Genomic DNA, 23,663 nt, shown 5'->3' with positions numbered 1-23,663 from the left:
TCGATATTAATTGTTAAGTAGCGAGTTTAGGATAATTGGGATTGTTAAAATAAAAGAAGGTGGTAGTGTCCAAAACAATTAATAATAGTCAAGGCTGTACATCAGTCAATGATTTGTCTACCAAAGAAGGCAGGTCCTTAGAAATGTCAATGTGATTCTTCAAATCTCACTTGATGAAAAGTAATGGTTTCCCTGTCTTCTGAAGACTGAGGAAACTCAGCTGAGGCAGGTCCAAAAAGAAGGAGGCCCAATGTGGAACTCAAGATCCTAGACAACAGGCAAGAGGTGCAGTGTCCATAGCCACAACTACTCTAGTATACTTACCCTTAAAAGTGATTATTTCTCTGGTAGGAATTAGGAGGCAATGATCCAGAATGGATCCTGGCCCTAGAATCCACTTTACTTTTGACACCTTCCTGGGTGTTTCTGTCTGGCCTCAGCAGGATCACATAACACTTGGGAATAAAGATGCAGCCCAGTAACCCAGCACTGGAGACAAGGATGGAGAAGATCTCCACAACCACCATGGCCTTGCCCTTGGTGCTCTGGTATGTGGGGAGGAAGGAGACCCAGACACTGCAGAACAGCAACATGCTGAATGTGATGAACTTGGCTTCATTGAAGGTGTCAGGAAGATTCCTGGCCAGGAAGGCCACTGTGAAGCTGCCCAGGGCTAGGAAGCCCATGTACCCCAGGACAGAGTAGAAGCCAATGACAGAACCCTCGTTGCAGCCAATGACGATCTGTTCTCGTTCAGAATGTGTATCTCTGTCAGGGAAAGGGGGAGCGATTCCCAACCAGAGGCCACAGAGAATCACTTGAATTGCAGAACAGATAATGACAACAGAGTTGGACATTCTGGATTGCACCCACATTCTCCCCCTGCTCCCTGGAGTTGTAAGCCTGAAAGCCAGGACTACTATGGTGGTTTTGGCCAAAATGGAGGACACAGCTACAGTGAACACAATCCCAAATATTGTTTGTCTAAGGAGGCAGGTGGCTGAAGTGGGATGGCCAATAAACAGCAAGGAGCACAGGAAACAGAAATGGAGAGAGACGAGGAGAGTATAGCTGAGAGCTCGGTTGTTGGCCTTCACGATGGGGGTTTCTTTAAACTTCACAAATACACAGAGAACCAGGGATGTTATTAGACAAAAGAAAAGAGCCACACAGATTAGAGTCATTCCCAGAGGTTCAGAAATATGCAGGAATGTGACAGTCTTGGGAAGGCATTGATTTCTTTCCTTATTTGGATATTCCTCTTCTGGGCACTTCTCACATTTCTTCATATCTGCAAAGGCAAATATGTATTTATGATTGTACATTCAACAAATTATCATCATTCTCATGGAAAATATGTTCAGTTGGGCAAGGTGGTAATCCTTACTTCTCAAGGTATACCATTTCCTTATTTAGATCACAAGAAAGGGTTAAAAATCCACATGTATGAAAATATTTACAGCACCTCTTTTCAAAACTGCAAAAAATTAGAAATGAGGTAATACCTGTCATTGGTAAATGTCTGAACAATTTAAGGTATATAAATGTAATGAAGTACCATGATTCTGTGAGAAACCATGAGGGATGGGACTTCAGAACAGACTGGAAAGACTTGCATCAACTGATACTGAGGGAAGTGAGCAGAACCCCAATATTGTGCACATGAACGGCAACACTGTACGATGACCAACTACGGTGAACTTACGATAGTCAAAAACTGGAAAATAACAATCATATCCAGTGAAGAAACATGGAGCCTGAATGCGGACTAAACCTTACTATTTTCAATTTAATTGCGTGTTCCTTTTTATTTTTAGGGTTTTTTTTGTAAGGCAAACAGGTTTAAGTGGCTTGCCTGAGGCCACACAGCTAGGTAATTATTAAGTTTCTGAGACCGGATTTGAACCCAGGTACTCCTCACTCCAGGGCAGTGCTTTATCCACTATGCCCACCCAGCTGCCCCTATTTTCAATTTTTAAAATTTGTGTTATATTTCTCCCACCCCTTTATGTTTTTTTTCCTTTTTGTTCTGATTCTTCTTTCATAACATGAATAATATGGAGACATGTTTAATGTAGTTACATATATATAGCCTATATTACATTGGTTTCTGTCAGGGAGAGGGAGAGAAACAAGAGGGAGGGAGAAAACTATGGAACTTAAAAAAACCTTACCAAAAAAATGATTGTTGAAAACTATATTTGCATGTATTTGGAAAAATAAATTAATTTTTAAAAAATGTCTCTTTCTGAGCAGAATCAGAAAAACACTGTAAACTCTAACAGCAACATGGTGGAGATGATCAACCTTGATGGCCTCGCTCATTCCATCAGTGCAACAAGCAGGAACCATTTGGGGCGCTCTGAAAAGGAGAATACCATCTGTGGCCAGAGAAACAATGGTGGAGTTTGAGCAAAGATTAAGGACTATTACCTTTAATTAAATTAAAAACCTGATATCTTATTGTCTGATTTTGTTATCTCTTATACTTAAGGATATGGTTTCTCTCTCATCACATTCAATTTGGATCAGTGTATACTATGGAAACAATGTGAAGACTGGCAGATTGCCTTCTGTCGGGGGTGGGGGAGGGAAGTAAGATTTGGGGAAAAGTTGTAAAACTCAAAATAGATAAAACCTTAATTTAGGGGCAGCTAGGTGGCGTAGTGGATAAAGCACCAGCCTTGTAGTCAGGAGTACCTGGGTTCAAATCTGGCCTCAGACACTTAATAATGACCTAGCTGCGTGGCCTTGGGCAAGCCACTTTACCCCATTGCCTTGGAAAAACCTAAATTAAAAAATCTGTTTCTCTCCTGGGAGATGGTCACTGATAAGTAACTAAGGGTTCAATCCAGGCTTACTGTTCCTATAGTCATTATGTTTTAAAGTTGATTTCATTCTTCCAGCATTCACCTTCTCCAACTGAATACAAACTTTTCCTTTGATTCTATTGTTCAAGGACAGTGATGTAGAAAGTGAAGGTGTTACATACTTGTTCTCTCAGTCTTTTCTGAATGGATTTTGTTATTGCAATAACTCTGGCTATAGATGGTCTGAGAGCTTTTCCAGGTAGCAAACTACAATTCAATAAGTAACTGGCTACCATGGCAAGGGTATTTGAATTGCAAGCACAAAGCATGAAGCAATACTTACTCATAAGGTCTTTACATTCTAACAGAATGTACATAATGGTACAACTTTTTTATTAGTCATTTTTTTTTAGGTTTTTGTAAGGCAATGGGGTAAAGTGGCTTGCCCAAGGCCACGCAGCTAGGTCATTATTAAATGACTGAGGTCGAATTTGAACCTAGTACTTCTGACTCCCGGGCCTGTGCTCTATCCACTGTGCCCGCCTAGCTGCCCCACTAGCTGACCCTTTTATTAGTCTTTATGATGATATCCAGTGAATGTATAGACTTACACTCTTCTGTGTGTAAGAATAAAGATCAAATAAACAAATAAGCTCAATCTCACACCCTTCATATTAAGTGATATTACTCTCTGCTCTGAATTTTTTCACCTGTTCTATCATGTACCTCATCTATACACTTGTGGGCAATGAATGAACATTTTCCAGATATGACAAGAAATGTTCAGGGGCTCTGCAATTTCAGGGTGCTAGCTGGCATCAGAAGGACTAATTCTTGGTATTGGTACAGGAGAGACACTTCTAGTTAAACTTCAAATATTCAATAGATTGTCCATTTTATATCTTTGGGACTTTAGTCCCCAGACAATAGTAACCCCTGAATAAATGTCTATGATCTTGCTTAACTAATATGAATTCTCTAGAGTCTGTGTTTCCCTCAAAATATCCTGAACATTTCCCATATAATTATCCTATTGTTTTCTGTGATGAAAATAGATTTCCTAATACCACAACAGGTTGCTCAGCCAAGACCTGATGTAATTCAGGTACTAGCACCAGAGGTCATTTTTCACAGAATTACCAAATCTTCCTAAGTTCACTTCTACATGATGGAAAGCATTGTACTTCAGGTCAAAATGCAGGCTTATAATGGAGGAATAGATATCTTCTCTTCTCCCATCCAGAACTGATTCCATCCTTCTCTCTAGGATGACTGGTTACTTCCCCTGTTCCTTTTCACCCTGTACCACCTCTCTCTGCCAATTCCCTGAGTACTAACATCAAAGAAGAATATATGCTTTCCTGTGGTTAAGAGAAGGAAAAGAAATTGTAATTGGTTTAACATTGAACAAACTGTCCGTCTGTTCTGTGGAAAAGAAAAACAGATGCAACAGACAGACTTTAACTCTATGTGAAGGGAGCTGACAGTTCTGTATGTCTAGCCCTGCTGAATGACAAACATTGAATAATGGAAAATTATTGAAAGTTTTCTTACTCCAATCTTCTTAAGCACTGCGGGGAAATTTCCCCATTTATGCATTTATCAATTCCAGACAATTGATTCCCCATGTACTGAAGAGGACCCTCACAACACTAAAATTCTTTAAATCAGTAATACAATAACCACCTTAGGAGCCTTTGTCATGTGAAGTCCTATTTACGTACAGAGGCAAAGAATGATCTAATATGTTCACTTTAAATTAATTTCACTGTTCTATTGTTGAAGTCATAAATATTGTACTTTGGAGTGAGACTCTTGCATTGATTATAATCATAATTGGGTACTAGACTAGTAAGGTTACAAAATCAATGACCCATAGAACCCAGTCCACACTGACTCTGAAAAGCAGGGTAAGGTCTCCTGTGACAAGGGTCTCAGAGAGAATACAGAGACTCACATATGATTCATGATATACTTTCCTTTCCAAATGATTTCTTGAAATACAGTTTTCAATATTGCAAGAGTTAGAGATGACAAAACACCACCAATTTGGCATCAATTTCCTCTGAGAATAATTCCCCCAAATGCACATTAGTCTAGAGTTTCTCAGACATATAGCATCCAAGGTGTTCAGATGGTCAGTTCTGGCATATCAGAAATATTTTTCAGAGAACATACTCCCTCACACTTTGGCTAATAATCCCATGGCACTTGAAAACCTAACAAGACCAAGTAATTATGTTTTACAGACAGGTAAGATATAATATCTACTTTTTGATTTTGTAGGTTTCATTTTGAATAGTAAAGTCATCTGGGACTCCATGCTCTAATCCTTTATGCAAGTCACTTGTCCTTAGTTCCGACCTTTTACTTGACTCAGCTTGTCCCAGTCTATCCTGTTCCTTAGCCAGTGAGAGAGCTGTTATGTGACCATAGAGCCGAACACAATGCATATTCTGTCCAGTGGGTGCTGGAGGAAAGCTACCTGGGGATACGTACTTCTTTTACTGGAGATCTCCCCCTCAGGACACAGAGAACAGATGAAACAGCAGATAGGTTCTCCCTCCAAAGGAATTTGTCTGAATCCTGGACCACAGCTCTCACTGCATGTGGCTCTGGGACTCTAGTGACAAAGGAGGAAAATTCAGGTAAGTCATTATTAGAGAGGGAGTGATACTTATTTGGAGGAGAGATGATTCTGTAGGAGAAGCATAGGAATTATTCAACAACCAACAGAAGATGAGCAAGAAGGGCACTGAAAATTGAGACCTGGATGCTAGTTCCATTCCCTCCACTAGTTGTGGAAACCTGATGGAATCTTTTACACTTTGGGAATTTTCATCATTTTTAAAAGGAAGAATTGGAACAAGATGTTAATTTAGGGGCTTTATTCTTCTAGCATTTTGTAACCTCAATGTTTGGTATGTCTTTTTCATGGTTATAGTACTATGCTGATGGAAATACAATAATGAAGGAAATGAAAGTGAAACACCTAAAATAGACTTTATCTGCATGTTAGATTCAGGATACAGATGATTAAAAGATAAGACTGATTTGATTATTCATTTTAATGGAAAGGGTCAATTCTATAATCCTATAGAGAAGTAATCTGTTGGGATCAGAAATGCACTATTTCTGAAATGAACTATCAAATTCATTGCTGAACTCCATAGAAATATATTCTGGTGGTGGAATGAAACGTTATTTTTTTTTATAAATTTTATTTATTTTAGGCAATGGTGTTAAGTGATTTTCCCAAGGTCTCACAGTTTGAGAATTATTAAATGTCTCACATGTGATTTGAACTCAGGTCTTCCTGACTCTTGGGCTGGTGCTCTATCCACTGTGCCACCTAGATGCCCCAAGAAACTTTATTTTTATAAAGTAAGATAATTGTTTGTGTGTCACCACTTAGAAAAAATACTAGGCAGTGGACAAAACACTGGTTTGGGGTCAGAGGGTACTGGACCAATGAGCACCTTTCTCCATTTCTTATTTATATTAAATGATATATTTGAGCAACATGAACGTTAAAGCCCATTCCAACTCTCTCCCCAATAGTGCTAACGATTCCAAATTTAAAATCATACAATGGCTTCCATATATGACATTTTCATCCAGAACACTTCTGTAAAAAGAAATTCCTGGGGGGCGGCTAGGTGACGCAATGGATAGAGCATGGGCCCTGGAGTTAGGAGGACTTGAGTTCAAATCTGGTCTCAGACACTTCATAATGCCGTAGCTGTGTGGCCTTGGGCAAGCCACTTAACCCCATTGCTTGCAAAAACCGAAAGAAAATAATAAAAAAAAAGTAATCACTGGCTAGGGTAAATAATCTACCCATAAAATGGATTATGGAATGTCTTAAATTTGTTCCCATGATGATTTAAATAAGGTTTATATTACAATTGTTTCTTACCTCGGTAAAAGTCCAGCCCCACACTATGGCCTCCTCATCAATGGTGAAATCTTGATCAGTCTTAGAATTGGGGATAAACTGTCCTACTTTCACCAAGGCTTCCTCATCCATATTAAAGGTTATATAGTTCAGAATGTTATATTGAGCCTCAGGGTTTCCTTTCTCATCTACAATCAATGGATCACCAGCACTGTTGTTAAACTGAATATTCTTTAGGAATGAATGGAGCTATAAGAGAAAAGAAATTCCAGTCATTGCCTGGTGTCGGAAATCAGTGATCGCTCAGAATGGAGACCTAGGAGTGGCTCAGGAAGTCAGTCTCTAATCAACAAGCATTTGTTCAGTACCTACTAGTTGGTGTCCTAATACCTCTTCTCTCCCACACTGTTTTTTGGAGTCTGTCAAATACTGAGCTAGCTCTGGTAATGCGTGTGCCAACCTCATTGGCAACGTGAATCTTCCTATAAAGGACACTGCTAAGATGACTGAACTTGTCCACAGTCCTCAAAACTTCTCCATTTGCTGTCATCGAGGGTTCCCCATATGGACGGTGTGGTGCTGGCTGATGGAGCACCTGGGTTTTCTTGGTGTACATTGTCACACCAAAGGGAACACAAGCAGCAGAGAATTGATCCATATTTTGTTGTATCTCAGCTCTGGAGACTGCATTGAGAGCAATCATCTGCAAACAGTAGATCATGGACCAACACTCCCTCCACTTTGGTCTTGGTTTGTGGCCTTTCTGAATAATTTACCATCAGTACTGTAGTTGACCTTGATATTCATCTACAATAAGGGTATTTGATAACATGACTGAAAACATCATGCTAAAAAGGATGGAAGCAAGGATACGGCCATATTTCACTCCACTGGTGACTGGGAAATCTCAAGAGCATCATCCACCATCCAGAACCCAGGAAGGCATATTGTCATGAGACTGACATACAATCCTGATGAATTTCTCTGGGTAACCAAATTTTGACATAATTTTCCTTAAATCCTCATGGTTGATGTGACAGTATCAAAGTCCATGGTCAGAGCTACAAATCTTTTATATAGACCTCTGTTCTGCTCTTGGCAGTTTTCCTGGTCATCGGGCAGCAAACACCATTTCGACTCTTCCTCACCCTGATCACCAAACTAAAAGTCTACAGTCATTGTGCTGACCTCATTACTATATGCCTGTGAAAACTGGCAGCCTCCCAGTGCCATGTTAGGAAACAATCACTTCCATTTGAATTTTTTTAGGAAGTTTCTATAGATTACCTGGCAGAAGATACCAGACACTGAAGTCCTTTTCTTGATCTAAACTGCCTAGCATTCTAACATTACTATGGAGACTGCAACGATGATGGACTGGTCATGTTGATGGAATGGCACATGTCTGCTTGCCAAAATAACTATTTTATGGAGAACTCACACAGGGCTATTGCTCACAAGGGTTGGTCAGAAGAAGGAACACTGGGACAACCTAAGGGTCTCTCTTAATTTTAGAATTGAATGTATAGTCTGGGAGACACTGGCACAGGAATGTCTAGTATGGTGTGCCCTTGTCAAAGAGGGTTCTGTGCTCTACAATGAATGAAGAATTTGAACAACGCAAAGGAAATGTGAGATGCATGTTTGGAGTCCCCATATCAGGTCTTCACATGGATAATTTGTGACTGATCTATGGCAGATCATTCTAGGCTTGTATTGATCTGATTGGCCATAGTCAGACATACTGTAATATGTTTCTAATGTGGTGATGTCATTTTGTTCTTCTTTGATAAGGAAGGACAAGAACCAACCAACTCTTTCACCCAGATATACCACTCATAGTTCTGTTTCCCAAGATGATTAGAGGAAAAGGAAAAGAACCTTTATGTTCAAAACATTTATAGCAGTCTTTTTGTGGTGGGAAAGAACTGAAAATTGAAACGATGTCTGTTAGTTGAAAAATGACTAAACAAATTGTGGTATTAGTTCTCTATTGTTTAAAAAAAGTTATTTATTTAAGGCAATGGGGTTAAGGGTTGCTTGCCCGAGTTCACATAGCTATGCAATTATTATTAAGTGTCTGAGGCTAAATTTGAACTCAGGTCCTCTTGACTCCAGGGCTGGTGTGCTATGTACTGCTCCACCTAGCTGCCCCATTATATGTTCTTGATTTTATATTATTCTACTCTAAAAATTGTTGAGTTCAATGGCTTTAGAAAAGCATGGAAAGACCTTCACAAAATGGTGGACTAAAGTGTGTGAATCAAGAGTACATTCTATACAGTAAGAGCAACATGGTTTTAAGAACAATTTTAAGGGTTCAAGTGATCCAATTATAAATATCCACATTAATCACAAACATCCTATGAAAGGAGATGCTGTTGGGAGCCAGGGTCACTAAGCTGTTTGACACAGTCGCAGCAAGAAGACTCAAGGCAGTCACACTGCCTGATGGAACAACATTTCCTTCTTCAATATATACATAAAAAACACATATATATATATACATATGCATGTATATATACATGTATGCATACATATGTATGTATATATACATGTATGCATACATATGTATGTATATATACATGTATGCATACATATGTATGTATATATACATATGTATATATGTATGTATGTATATATATACATATATATATATATGGATTCCATGTATACCAATATTCATAGGTCTATTATTGATTGCAAAACTTACTCACCCTAATAGTGGAATGACTATAAAGGAAGGATTTCAGAGAAATTCCTTGAATAAAATAGATTGTAAACTCTGTCCAAATTTGACAGGACTGCCTCTCTCTGAGGCATACAAAAGGCTTCAACATTTTGAAATCTCTAGAAAACCTAACACTGGGAATTCTAAGGAGAGTAAGAATATATATATATATATATATATATATATATATATATATATATATATATATATATAATATGGAAAATGGATACAAGATAGATCAGATAGAATTCCAGGGAAATTAATAATTTTGCCCCCTTAACATACACGCGTATATATGAAAATGATGGTGAGAAAACAGTTTGTGCCGGTGACTGATATGTGAACTCCAGCAGCCTTAGTTTCATGGGAAAGAATAAAAAAATCACAGAAACTGTGGTTTTTACCAACAAGGCCTGAAAGAAAAATTGGTTATTGTAATAGTTAATGGGTAGGTGGACAAGCATAAAACCCCTCACTACAGATTGTTAAGCTAGTGTATGGAAAAACATTACTTAAACAAATGATATAAAACACTTTTCATTAAAAGAATTGCTTAATTAATAACTTGAAATGAATTAACAATCATACAATGTAGCAATAAATATGGTAACAGACAAATTGAGGTCATCATGGTCTAAGTAGGGATAAGAAATTAATTAACCATATGATTATTACTTAAACTTGTAATCACATGATTAAAACTTGTAACCATATGAACTATATGATTGATGATGAAAATTGTACACTCTTGTAACCAAGGAAATGATCTCAGCTTGCGTGCTTGATTGAAACATACATGATTCTGAGACTATAAAAATAAATCCAAGCAGCTGACAGTCAGTCATATCCATATTTATATCTAATGGAAGACATTGAAATTGGGGTGCAGGGGAAGGAATTTATATTCCAACTTTGCTGCATATCTGTAAGGGTTTGCAAGTTGTATATAATGAATCTGCAGTTTCAGGTGTCATCTGTTTTTCTATGTCACTTTGCTATGGAAATGCTTGTTTTATTTCTTAAATTCATAAAATGAAATAAATTTTAAGAGGTTAATGACATGAATAGAATTTTAGAAAAATTAGAATTGCTAAGTCATTTGTCAATATTAAATTTGAATAGAAGCATAACTTTTTCTCAATTCTGCAGGCGCTTCTAAAAACTTGTCCATGTATTGGGAATAAACCCCATGAACAAATAAAAAAATGAAAATTATAAAAGCATCATTTTTTTTTGCAAGGCAGTAGGGTTAAGTGGCTTGCCCAAGGCCACACAGCTAGGTCATTATTAAGTGTCTGAGGCCAGATTTGAACTCAGGTAATCATAACTCCATGGCTGGTGCTCTATCCACTGGGCCACCTAGTTGTCCCAGAACCTTCTATAGGAAACCCTATACCTGGATTATAACCCCTCCCCTCTGTTGATTATTTCAAATTTATGCTTTAACTATCTTGTTTGATCACTGTTTTGGGATTGTTATATGCCCCATAAGGCAAAATTACTTGAGATCAGAGAATATCTTTTCCCTTTTTTGCATCTAAGTCCTATACATAACAGATATTTAATGAATATTTGTTGCTCGAATCATTCCCAACTCAAATGTTTGTTGCAAGGTGCCTAGCCCACATACTCTCTCAACGGGCAGTGATGGGCTCACAATGGGAAGCATGCAATTTTAAAGGAACATTACCTGCCATGGATGAGGAAATGAGCTTTCTTCTGTTAATGTGAATCCTTTCAGAGCCATTTCATGGAGAGTCCATGCCACAGCATAGACACCGTTATAAATGGTGTGACTCAAGTGAGACATGGCCATGTCAAAGTAGAACAAAGGTAAAGTCTCCAAGGAATCATTGAGGAAACATTCTTCTTGCTTCAGTTTTTCACGTTCCTCTTTACATTTGAATGCTGAGTTCCAGAATTCCTTCAGTAAAATGTCCTCAGAGTATTTAGCAGGGTTCACTGTCCTGAGAAAATCCTTAAAACCAGGAATTTCACTTATTAGGTATGAAAATGTAAGTGCCCCATGGAAATTATAACCATCAACATATTGGGGTCTCATTGAAATGTCCCAGTGAGAAGTGGTGATCCACACTTTAAAATGGGGGATAAAAGGCAATTGTGAATATCTCAAGATCATTAATGAATCTGTGTCACCATGAATGAAAATCACTCTGGTTGCTGATGCCATGATCCTGGGCATGAAATTCTCCTGTGATTCTGTGTGTCTTCTCTCACTGACAGGAATCTTCTCTGTGAAGGACACACAGACACCATTAGTTGTCATCTCCAGTGTTATGTCCTGAAGGAATTTCTCCCCTCTCAGATCATCTACGGTCACAAGACCTATCCATGTCCATTCAAAGTGCACCATTAATCTGACCATACCTTTATGTAGGGAAGACTCTCTGGGGGCCAGCTGGTAAAGAGAAGGGAACTGAACTTTGTCGCTCAGTGTGGGTTCAAATGGTCCAAAAGTGATCTAGATATGAAATAAATATGGTTAAATCTGAGATCTAAAAAGATATTCTTGTCAAATAAATAATCGTAGGATTGAAACAATCAAATCCAATGTATATCTGATAGTGCAAATAAGTGAGACTCTGTCTTAATTAACTAAAGACCTTGGACTAAGTGTGAGGCATCTTTGAAGTCAATGAATAAAACACAATGAAGCTAAAAAGGAAATTAATTTCAATAGCCCCCAAAAGAGTTCCTGTCTCTAGAAATCATCTGTAGTTTGTCAGGGCAGTTGAAAGGGGAAAGTATCTTCAGAAATTGTAGTGAATGACTTTTCAGCACTTCTCTGAGATTCAAAGGCAAGAATGAGTTCACAAAAAGAAGAGGGAAACAAAGAAGAGTCAAAGACTTTGTAAGTGACTCAGAGCACAAAACTTAGGCTATGGGAAACCCCAAGAAAACATGGACTATTTTCCCTCATAATTACATGACTATCTAAAGAACCTTTAATAAATCTGTTATTTCATTGCACAAACATTTTGAATCAGCTCAATTTCTCCTCACACATGAAGAGTCCAAGAGTGAATTGGAGACAAATACAAATGCAATGTTAGGCAATTTGCTTTTAAACATTTGAATATTTTTATTTTTTATTTTTGCTATTCAATGGGGTTAAGTGACTTGCCCAAGGCCACACAGCTAGGTAATTATTAAGTGTCTGAGAGTGGATTTCAACTCAGGTCATCCTGACTCCAGGGCCAGTGCTCTATCCACTGTGCCACCTAGCTGTCCCATTTAATTTTTTCTAATTGGGGACTTCTCATGATGGCATTTGATTTCATTACATAGTCTGAAATAAACATCCTAAAACTCAAGAGAAAAGAAGCAAATGGACACTTAAATAAGCTAATTGTTTTAATGTTGTAAAAATTATGTAAAAAGCATCTATGCCTATATGTCATCTTCTCTTTCTTAGGAGAAAGTCTGTGGATTCCATAATACACTCTGTTATCAAAAGCATTTTATTTTCCCCAAACCTTTGTATTTACTCAGTTCTCTGAGCCATCTGAAAGACAACTATTGGGAGGGAAGAAAAAATGCGGATTCTTTTATTTTATCTATTCAATAATATGTACCTCCCTAAATAGCACTAGAATATACCTGCATTTCTTGTTTTTGTTCTTTTGTTAGGATAGATTATTGGAAAAATTAATGTCATACTTCCTCTTTGGGTGAGATCTTTATGTAAAAATAAAACGAAGCTAAAGATTATGCAAAATTGAGTGTTTTGATGTTACCAAGAGTATAATTAACACCAAGACAATAATTAAAATGCAAGTGAGTTTGCACTGTTTGAATATTGAACTCAGAATTAGCCAAAATGGTAGTTTTCTCATTGAAAATAGAACGTACATTTAGACAATTAGAAAAAACAATTATACATAAAGATCTGTGATGTATGCTAATGCAATAACTGTGATTCTTAAAATTTTAGGTTACATATGCTTGATTAGAGCTAATATGCCCAACCAGAAAATATTAAGACAGGTTTTTTTTTAAAGAAAGTCATGGCTAACTGGGAAAGGATTAAATTATACACAGAAGAAAAGTTCATTACCACCATACAACTGAAATGCACAGTGTCTGACACCGCCTGAATTTGAGAAATAAATTTTTTGCATCAAGAGAAAGGAATTTATGTTTCCTAGAGAAGGATAACAATATAAAGCTAAACAATTTCTCCCAGAATTTTCATAATTGGAGGCTGGTGTATTATACTTTATACATCATTATAAGTTATCCAAAACAGTTCTCTAAAGCTGAATAAAAAGAACTCACATAGATCTTAGGTCCTTTATAATTCCTTGAAGCTTAAATTAAACATGCTAATTATATATATTTTTAGTTTTTTTCGGTTTTTTTTTGCAAGGCAATGGGGTTAAGTGGTTTGCCCAAGGGCATACAGCTAGGTCATTATTAAGTGGTTGAGGCTGGATTTGAACTCAGATACTCCTGACTCCAGGGCCAGTACTCTATCCACTGTGCAACCTAGCTGGCCACATACCAATTATTGTAAAAGGAATTTATAAATGAATTGTAGGAAACTACAAGCTCTCATCATCATCATCATCATCCTATTTTTGTCTGGAAAAAGACTGTGGATTTCAGGAAACATTCAATAATAGTAAAGTTTTTCATTTTCCCAAACCTCCAAATTCACATCTCTTTTTTTTTTTTTAGGTATTTTTTTTTTTTTGCGAGGCAAATGGGGTTAAGTGGCTTGCCCAAGGCCACACAGCTAGGTAATTATTAAGTGTCTGAGGCTGGATTTGAACTCAGGTCATCCTGACTCCAGGGCCAGTGCTCTATCTATTGTGCCACCTAGCTGTCCCATTTAATTCTTTCTAATTGGGGATTCCTCATGATGGCATTTGAATTTTTTACACTGTCTTAAATAAACACCCTAAAACTCAAGAGAAAATAATCAAATGGACACTTATATAAGCTAATAGTTTCAATGTTGTAAAAAATTACATAAAAAGCATCTCTGCCTATATGTCATCTTCTCTTTTTTAGGAGAAAGTCTGTGGATTCCATAATACACTCTGTTATCAAAAGCATTTTATTTTCCCCAAACTTTTGTATTTACTCGGTTCTCTGAGTCATCTGAAAGACAATTATTGGGTGGAAGAAAAAATGCTGATTCTTTTATTTTATTTGTTTAATAACATGTACCTCCCTAAATAGCACTAGAATATACCTGCATTTCTTGTTTTTGTTCTTTTGTTAGGATAGATTATTGGAAAAATTAACGTCATACTTCCTCTTTGGGTGAGATCTTTATGTAAAAATAAAACAAAGCTAAAAATCATGCAAAATTGCATGTTTTGATGATACCAAGAGTATAATTAACACCAAGACAATAATTAAAATGCAAGTGAATTCGTAGTTTTCTCATTGAAAATAGAATGTACATTTACACATTTAGAAAAAAATTATACATAAAAATCTGTGATGCATGCTAATGCAATAACTGTGATTCTTAAAATTTTAGGTTACACATGCTTGATTAGAGCTAATATGCCCAACTTCAAAATATTAAGACAGGTTTTTTAAAAGAAAGTCATGGCTAACTGGGAAAGGATTAAATTATACACAGAAGAAAAGTTCATTACCACCATACAACTGAAATGCATGGTGTCTGACACTGCCTGAATTTGAGAAATAAAATTTTTGCATCAAAAGAAAGGAATTCAAGTTTCCTAGAGAAGGATAACAATATAAAGCTAAACAATTTCTCCCAGAATTTTCGTAATTGGAGGCTGGTGTATTATACTTTATACATCATTATAAGTTATCTAAAACAGTTCTCTAAAGCTGAATAAAAAGAACTCACATAGATCTTAGGTCCTTTATAATTCCTTGAAGCTTAAATTAAACATGTCAATTATCTTTTCTTAGTGTTTTTGGGTTTGTTTTTTTTTGCGAGGCAATGGGGTTAAGTGGCTTGCCCGAGGCCATACAGCTAGGTCATTATTAAGTGTCTGAGGCCAGATTTGAACTCAGATACTCCTGACTCCAGGGCCAGTACTCTATCCACTGTGCAACCTAGCTGGCCACATACCAATTATTGTAAAAGGAATTTATAAATGAATTGTAGGAAACTACAAGCTCTCATCATCATCCTACTTTTGTCTGGTAAAAGACTGTGGATTTCTGGAAACATTCAATAATAGTAAAGATTTTCATTTTCCCAAACCTCCAAATTCACGCCTGGTTCTTTTTTTTTCCGGCTTTTTTTTTTTTTGCAAGGCAAATAGGGTTAAGTGGCTTGCCCAAGGCCACACAAATAGGTTATTATTAAGTGTCTGAGGCTGGATTGGAACCCAGGTATTCCTGACTAAAGGGCTGGTCCTTTATACACTGCGCCACTTAGGCACCCCGTCATGTCTCTTTCTGAGATATCTCAGACAACTGTTATTTGAAGGAAAAGATCTTTTGTTGTTTCTCTTTTTGTGCGAATGTCTTTATGCTGCTTCTCAAAGATATCTGAGTATTTTTCCACTTATTATATTAGATGTCAAGGCAGGATTAATTGTCAGGGTAAATTATTATGCCTTATAGATGACGGTAATTATACTTTTACACAAAAAGCCAAACATGACCTGATGATGTATGCGTATTGTGATGAGGCCAAGATTACGAATAAAATGTATATTTGTTATTTTCAAATGCTTTTTTTGTCATGGAAATTAGCAAAAAACCTTAGAAATAACCTTAATGTAGAGATGTGTAATGTAAACAATGGTTGTAATAATGATTCTTCAAACATTAGCTTATGCATTTAGAGTCAAATACTAAGCCAACTACTTAAGAAATTCATGAGTCACTACAAAACAATACCTCCAATTCCGTTTAAAAATTACATGTCACTACAGCAAGCTCTTTCTATTGTACTGGGCCCATATTGTGCGTGAGAAATGGGGTTTATTACCATCAGAGGACTCAATCGCACAATATTTTTTTCTAACTTGCCAGGTAACTTTAATCTATGAATTTTAAATATCCCAAACTGAACATTTCATATGACTAGACTGCTTATTGATTCATGTATGCATTGTAAGTTAATATATAATTATTTGACTTGGACTATAGATTGTTCAGGCTCCTTATAAAATGGATCTTTTGATCACTGAGAAACAGTAAGCATTTGCTAGCATGAAATCATGTTTAAATAACTTCTTTTTTAAAAAATACAATGCATTAATAAAATGTAACATATGTGATATATGCTGATTTCAACAAACATTTTATAAATGATTTCAAAACATCTTTGTGAGGGGAATGACGAAATCACAGATATTGAGGTGAATACCTTTAGGTAGTTTTGCTCTTGAATGAACAATCATATTTAATGTCTATTGATTGTTTCATAGATATGAGCATGGAACATAATATCCACAGAGTCCCATCTAAGTCCCTCATTGCCCTTTCCTTGTAAATACAGTTATTCAGGCTTCTATGAAGACAAAGAGAAAGTGAACATTCACGATCACAATGTCCTCCAAAACTAGATTTACTAGCAAAGATCATTGAAATGGATGGATTTCAAGTCTAGTAGGAAAAAAAATATCTAAAGGGAACAAATCTTTTAAAGCAGACTGGATTGGCCAGAAGGAGAGAGAAATTGCATTTTTAGTGGGTTATGTGGAACACCCCTTGAAGTTTTTACTTGATCGCAATATTCTAAATTTAAAAACCTAAAAAAGATATTTTCAGTTAATTGCTTCTGATCTCTAGAAAATTGAACTTATGAAGGTCCTTGGAGTGAGATTCTGAGAGACAGTCTGGTGTAATGAATAGAAATCTGGTCTTGGAATCAGTGAGATCTATGAAAAAAAGGATAGTTCTAAGATATAATCCCTATGCCACCCTGAGTTGACCACTTAATCTCTCAGGAATCTAGGAGTTTAAAGTGATGAAACATTGCCTGCCTGCATTGGCTGAGGTTCTCTCCACTGAGCATGCCCTATAACATTGAAATCTAAAAGTATGGCCTCACAAAATATCTTAAGTCTGCCCTACATTGTAAGTTATGGAGAATCTCTCCCACCCTGGGAATCACGAAATTCTCTGCCCTATTAACTTTTTTTATTTTTAGGTTTTTGCAAGGCAATAGGTTTAAGTGGCTTGCCCAAGGCCACACAGCAGCTAGGTCATTATTAAGTGTTTGAGGCCAGATTTGAACTCAGGTACTCCTGACTCCAGCGCCAGTGCTCTATCCACTGTGACACCTAGCCACCTGCCCCTCTGGCCTATTAACTTGAGTGTCCTTGGTCACTCAAGACTCCTAGAAATTTCAACTGATGAATTATTTAGTATTAATTTGACACTTTTTATTATGGCACAGTAGAGAAATTAAAAATTCCCTTTGAACAATCTCACCAAAACAAATACTCTATGGTGTGGGCTGATGAGACATGTCTACCACTTTTCATCATTCTGTTTTGACTGTACCCTGCTCTTTTGCTACTCCACCCATACTTCCAGTATGGTAAAAGACCTAGCCTCTTTCAAACAATAGACACCTGATGTAGATGGTTTTTTTCTCTTAGAACTGATTCATTCCAGCTGACATAGCCTAGGAATCTGATACCCTTACATCTCTATCTTGTTCCTCCAGAAATTTCCCAAAGGAAGAAACAAAGGACAAAGGAAACCTAAGCAGAAGCCTCAGGAAATCTTGGCCACTATCTAAATATCCCTGACTCATTTTTGAATTTGCCACCAAATTTCAAGGAATGAGTATGCTTTTTATTGCATGTAAGACAACATTTTACTAGGGATTGAAGAAAGAAAAAGAGTAAGAATAAAAAAGAAATGCTGGGAACATCTAAAGAGAAATTTACAGCAAAGCGTTGAAGGGGATGGTGTCAATGTCTGTCTTATCTCTGCCATGTTTTAATCTATGCCAACAAGCAGTTCCAAGCATTGAGTGTGTTATATGTTCTCACAATTTAACCTGTCCTCTGATCTCAAAGAAAAAGACTGCAAAAAAACCAAAGTTTCAAAAGTCTTGAGAGAAGACTAATTTCATTTATCTCCATATCTCCAACAGTGCCCACATTGGAAAATGCAGAGATGAAAGATGGATACAAAAGCTAGAAATAAAAATTTTTATTCAAAAATTTTCTTTTGATAATTTCCAAATTATAATTTGAATGTTTTAGTAACATTTTTGATAAGTAAACTTTGCAAAATCTTAAGAACTGTTTTATTAATGATGAAATTCACCAAAGTTTAGTAAAGGGTTAAGACAAGAACTCAGGGAAACAGCTGAAGAGAAATTGAAGTAAAATTCCTATGAATTTAAATAATTCCATAATTCAGAATTTAAGATGAAATCACATTTGCTAAGCCCAAAACAGTTTCAGTTAGTCCTTCTCTGAGTCTAAAGTTTTAGGGTGTCTTCTGTGTAATTGATTTTAACTTTAGTGTAGATTAAAAGTATGTTTAAATATTGTACTGAAAAATACATTTTAAAATGAAAAGGACATTTATTACAATTAAAGATTCATTTGCAACAAAATTCATCTCAAAACCCTCAAGAATCTTAAAGAAATAATGAGAAAAAAATCTGAAAGACAGTATCTAGCAGTGCCATATCTCAAGCCCTATTATAAAGTAATAATTTTCAAACAATCTAGTTCTGACTAAGAAACTAAGTGGTGGATCGATGGAATAGATTGGGTACAGATTACATTATAGTAAATGGCCCTCACAGCCTAGTATATTAAGCCCAAAGATGCAACAATTGGATCCACAACTCAATATTTTGCCCAAATCTATTGGGAAAACTGGAAAGGCAAATGGCATTAAGTGGGTTGCCCAAGGCTACACAGCTAGGCAATTAAGTGTTTGAGGTGGGATTTGAACTCAGGTCCTCCTCACTCCAAGGCCAGTGCTCTATCCAATGCACCATCTAGCCGCCACAAAAGATACTTCTAATGCAAGATACTGTTGAGCATTTGACAATAAAGCAAATTTTCTCATAGATCATAAAGGATAATAATCTGCTTTACTATGAAAAATCCTGAAGGCGGTATCAACTGATTAGGGGAGGCTCCATCACATCTCTATCAGTCTCAATAAACATCAAAGGATTTGGATAATGGTACTGCGGGAAAAGACTTGTTTAATTTTTATTTCATTCATCCAATGTGATGTTTATAATCACTTCCCTGCAATCATAGTCTCATCATCACTTTTCTGAATTAAGTATTTTTTAAAAGAAACCATAACCTGAGTGATAACAGTGGGCTCTGAACTTGTAAAAATTGAGTTTTTAAATGATCATATCTGATTATGCAGCTATATTTGCTTCAGTGGGATCTAAAAATTAAATATGGGCCATTTGAATTTCTATTTCAAAATCATGAGAAAATCATCTCCTCTTTGATGAGAAAAGATTGATGGATACACTGATTTGATAGCTTTCAGTACTGAAAAATATCACAAACTCTGCAAAAGGAGAAAACTATTAGGAGCTAAAATCCTTCATCATCAAAGATAAAGGGCTTATGACTTTATGCACTCAAGTGACAACACTCAAATGAAAGCCGCTTTTGGTCAATAGACTATGAATTCTGGAATCATCATTGGGTTCTGGCTGATCCCCCTGGTCATTGCCAAATAAACTCCTCTTTGAAACAGGTGGGTGATCGTTTCTGGAGCATTCAAAGGCAAAGGGAACTGATGAGGATAACTGGGAAGGATAGCTTCTCCAAACATCCACTCATTAATTTGAACCTGGGTCCCTCTGCAGTGAAACACCAGGAGGAATCTCGAATTCAGCAGTTCTGCTGAGTGAGTTGTATTTAGCTTTATTTAACTCTCACTTCTAAAAACTATGAGACTGTAACCAACTCTCATTGACCCAAAGATCTCAAAGGCACCGGAAGAACCTTGGCTTCTGGAAGCCTTTGAGAACCCAAATCTGGGCAGTATTGCAATTAATTGGTTTTATGTAATAAAAACTCATACTAAAGAATAAAGAAAAATTCACCAAAATGAAAATGAAGTCTTGGCTGTGATTAGGATTTAAATATTCAGAGGAATTAAGCAGTAGAATAAAGAGAAGTGGCCAATCAAAATATCAAAGGGAGTTTCTAAGAGTGCAAAATGTGCACCAAGTTCCCTGAATGAATATCAAAAGGAAGGAAGGAAGAAAGTTTAAGCAAGTAGGAATGAGAGAATGGCTTAGAGAGTGAAAGGAAAGTTGGAATAGTTTTGCCTCGACATGGTGCAGAGAATTTGGAAGCACAGAGCTCTGGAGTTTCTGAAAAAGGAGAATTGAGGAAAGGTTTTGAGCCACCTTAACAAAAAACTAAGAAAATTTTAGAGAAATATCTCTTTGACAAGGACTCCATGTTTCTCTTCCTCAGCCAATAGAAAATCACAAAGGAAATTTCTTGTAACTTTGAAGAGGTGAAGTGCAAATTTAACAAATAAATTTTAACTAATTGGTAGAGAAAATATTGTCCTTTTATTCTGGTTTAAATAGTTATGCTAAAGACCTTTGTAAAAAATTGTACCGAGGGGGTGGCTAGATGGTGCAGGGCACCTGCCCTGAAGTCAGGAGGACCTGAGTTCAAATCCAGCCTCAGACACTTAATAATTACCTAGCTGTGTGGCCCTTGGGCAAGTCACTTAACCCCACTGCCTTGCCAAAAAAAATGCTCTAAATCAGTTTTGATTAGAAAAAGGCAAATTAAGACAACTCTGAAGAACAATCTCAAGCCTATTATAAATAAGAAATGCAAAAATAAATGAGGTAAAATAGGTGCACTAATAAACTGTTACTGGAGGTTTTAATTACTCCAATCATTCTAGAGAATAATTTAGAATTATGCCTAATGAGCTATAATAGTATATATATACTTGTTAGCCCAGAAATGCCACTACTAGGTTTGTAAAAGTGATTGAAAAAAAAGTAAAGGGAATTATGGGTATAAAATATTTGTAGCAGCTCTTTTTGTGGTGTCATACAATTAGAAATTGCAGAGATGCTCATCAATTGGGGAATGACTAAATGAGTAGTAGCATTCAATCATGAAGGAATTAGGCCATAAAAATCAGGAAAAGGGTGACTTCAGGAAAGCCAAGCACAACCTAGATGATGTGGAAAAATGGGACATCATTGCATATATAACACTATTGTAAAGATTTTTTTCATGTAAAAAAATACAGAGTACAAAACCTGACTATTCTGATAAGTACAATTATCCAGGACAATTCCAAAAGACTTATAATAATAAAATCCTTTGTATCTCCAGAGGGAGAATAGATGAATTCCAAGTGCAAATTAAAGTTCAATGTTCCCACTTTAGTTTTCTTGCTTTTGTCTGAAATATGGCTAATATGGAAATACTTGGTGTGATTTCACCTGTGTCAGTGTTGTTTTATTGCTTTCCTACTCAGTGGAAGGAGAGATGGGGTAGAGAAAAATAACTGAGAAATCAAAATGTAAAAAGAAGGTTAACAATAAATGATAAAATATAAAATAAAGAACGAAAATGTTTTGAGGTACCATTAATACTAAGTAAGAGAAGTGGTGGTTTCATAATTATCTGGGAAGATTTGTATGACCTAATAGCAAATGAAGTTAATAGAGCCAGGAAAATGACATAAAATACCAACGTTTCAAAGATAGATGACCTTGAACGTCACAAAACTTAAGAGTTTGCAATAACCAACTATGACTGCAGAGAATGATAACAAATTTTGGGGAAAGCATTACATTGTAGACTGAGTCATGGCTGCATGTACTTCATTAACTGCACCAGGATATGCGCCTACTTCTGAGAGTTCCCTACATTATCTTCCACTGCTTTAAAATTTTCAAATTGAACAGAGTAGATCTGTCTTTAATAATAATAATAAACCAGTTTCCATGTCTCTCCCTGGCTAGAACCAAGGAGCTTTCTCTGAGTCAGGGAAGCATTTGAGACCCTGCCTAAAACAGTTTTAACTTTCCTGAGAGAGGTGAATCATGTTCTTTGCTCTATTCACTGTGGCCTGGAGGACATTCTATAATGATGGATCTCTGAAGTGAAAGCCCAATTAGGCTTTATGAATAATCACCCCTATGACTTCAGACCCTTATATTGGCATGTTTCCATTAAATAGATTGCAGGAGAGTGAAAATCTGTATTAGAAGAATGTTCCTTTTATTAGTGAGTGGTTCCCTTCCTTTCTCATCTCTGATCATTAAAAGTCACTCTCACCATTGCTCCCCAGAACCTCCACTTTCCACCTCAATGCTCGGCATTCTTTCATTGAATATATTCTTTGGGAAAGAAGGATGATAGTAATATTCAGGGACTACTATCCCTTGAGGGTAAAACGCAGATAATGTGATGTAGTGTTAGAACATGGAATTAGTCCAGTCCTGAAATGATCTGGCTTTAGTCCCGGTTCTCCCAGCAATTACATTTGAGACTTTGGCTAAGCTACTTCACCCTCTGATCCCCAGGGCCTTTCTCTGGATAATTGGGAACTAGACCTGCAAAATAGCCAAGATCCCTTCAGATGACAGGAGTCCTGTGACCCTGCTTTTGTTCTTGCTATACTGTATAGGGGAAGGCAGTGTCCAAGCCACGGGCCCAACTCTCACAAATGGAGGTTTTCAAAATTGTATCGCTGAGATCCTTGGTGTCGGACTTTCCAGGTAAGGCAGAATTTTTACAGATGCACGTGAGCACCTTCTCTGAAATGTGTAAAATCTGAGAGTTGCTTAGAAGACTTTGTCAGGGTCACACAGCCTATCTACGTGAAAGAGGACGTGTTTTTAACTTTGTCCGGACTCCACTCTCATTCATGGATCTGTGGAAGCCCCAGAAAGTGTCAGGCTCAATGTGACTCACCTGGGGATACTTGTAGAGCTCGAGCAGGGTCCCCATCTGGACAGACAGAGCTGAAGTGGCTCCCCCAATCACAGCCACAGCCTTCTGTCCCCCGCAACTGTAGTTAGGGATGAGCTGGCCCTGCCCAGACAGCCACCTCAGGGAGCTCTCCAAGGTCCTCTCATCACTGTGATAGGTGTTGTACAGGTGGAATCCCAGGGTGAGGTTGGGCAACAGGTGAGGGTCCTTATTGATCTCCTCTACAGCAAACATCAGGGTCAGAGCTTGTTGGTAATTTTTGTGTAGCCATCTAGAGCGGGGAGAGTCAGAAACCATCACCAAAACCTGGGAAAACACTT

The 23,663-nt window shown here is 36.9% G+C and overlaps 1 protein-coding gene and 1 long non-coding RNA gene across 2 annotated transcripts in view; one reads left to right on the top strand and one right to left on the bottom strand.

Annotated features, from left to right (window-relative positions):
- LOC141497235 (uncharacterized) overlaps positions 1 to 2,558 on the top strand; it is a 38,305-nt gene extending 35,747 nt beyond the window's left edge. The window contains exon 3 of the long non-coding RNA XR_012471254.1: positions 2,257 to 2,558. This is a non-coding gene — a long non-coding RNA (uncharacterized LOC141497235). The remainder of the gene's footprint in view (positions 1 to 2,256) is intronic.
- LOC141497115 (vomeronasal type-2 receptor 26-like) lies at positions 327 to 23,592 on the bottom strand. Its single transcript, XM_074199719.1, has 5 exons — positions 23,326 to 23,592; positions 11,130 to 11,921; positions 6,730 to 6,957; positions 5,310 to 5,433; positions 327 to 1,291 (listed from the first exon to the last, which is right to left on the bottom strand). Exons 1-5 carry the CDS (start codon positions 23,575 to 23,577, stop codon positions 327 to 329), a joined length of 2,361 nt encoding a protein of 786 aa, XP_074055820.1. The 5' UTR covers positions 23,578 to 23,592.
- Between the last annotated feature and the right edge of the window lie 71 nt (positions 23,593 to 23,663).

The sequence above is a fragment of the Macrotis lagotis genome, chromosome X, assembly GCF_037893015.1.
Source record: "Macrotis lagotis isolate mMagLag1 chromosome X, bilby.v1.9.chrom.fasta, whole genome shotgun sequence".
In the NCBI taxonomy this organism is placed as follows: domain Eukaryota; kingdom Metazoa; phylum Chordata; class Mammalia; order Peramelemorphia; family Peramelidae; genus Macrotis; species Macrotis lagotis.
Note: the sequence above shows the minus strand (reverse complement) of the source record. Positions and strands in the feature narration are given on the sequence as shown.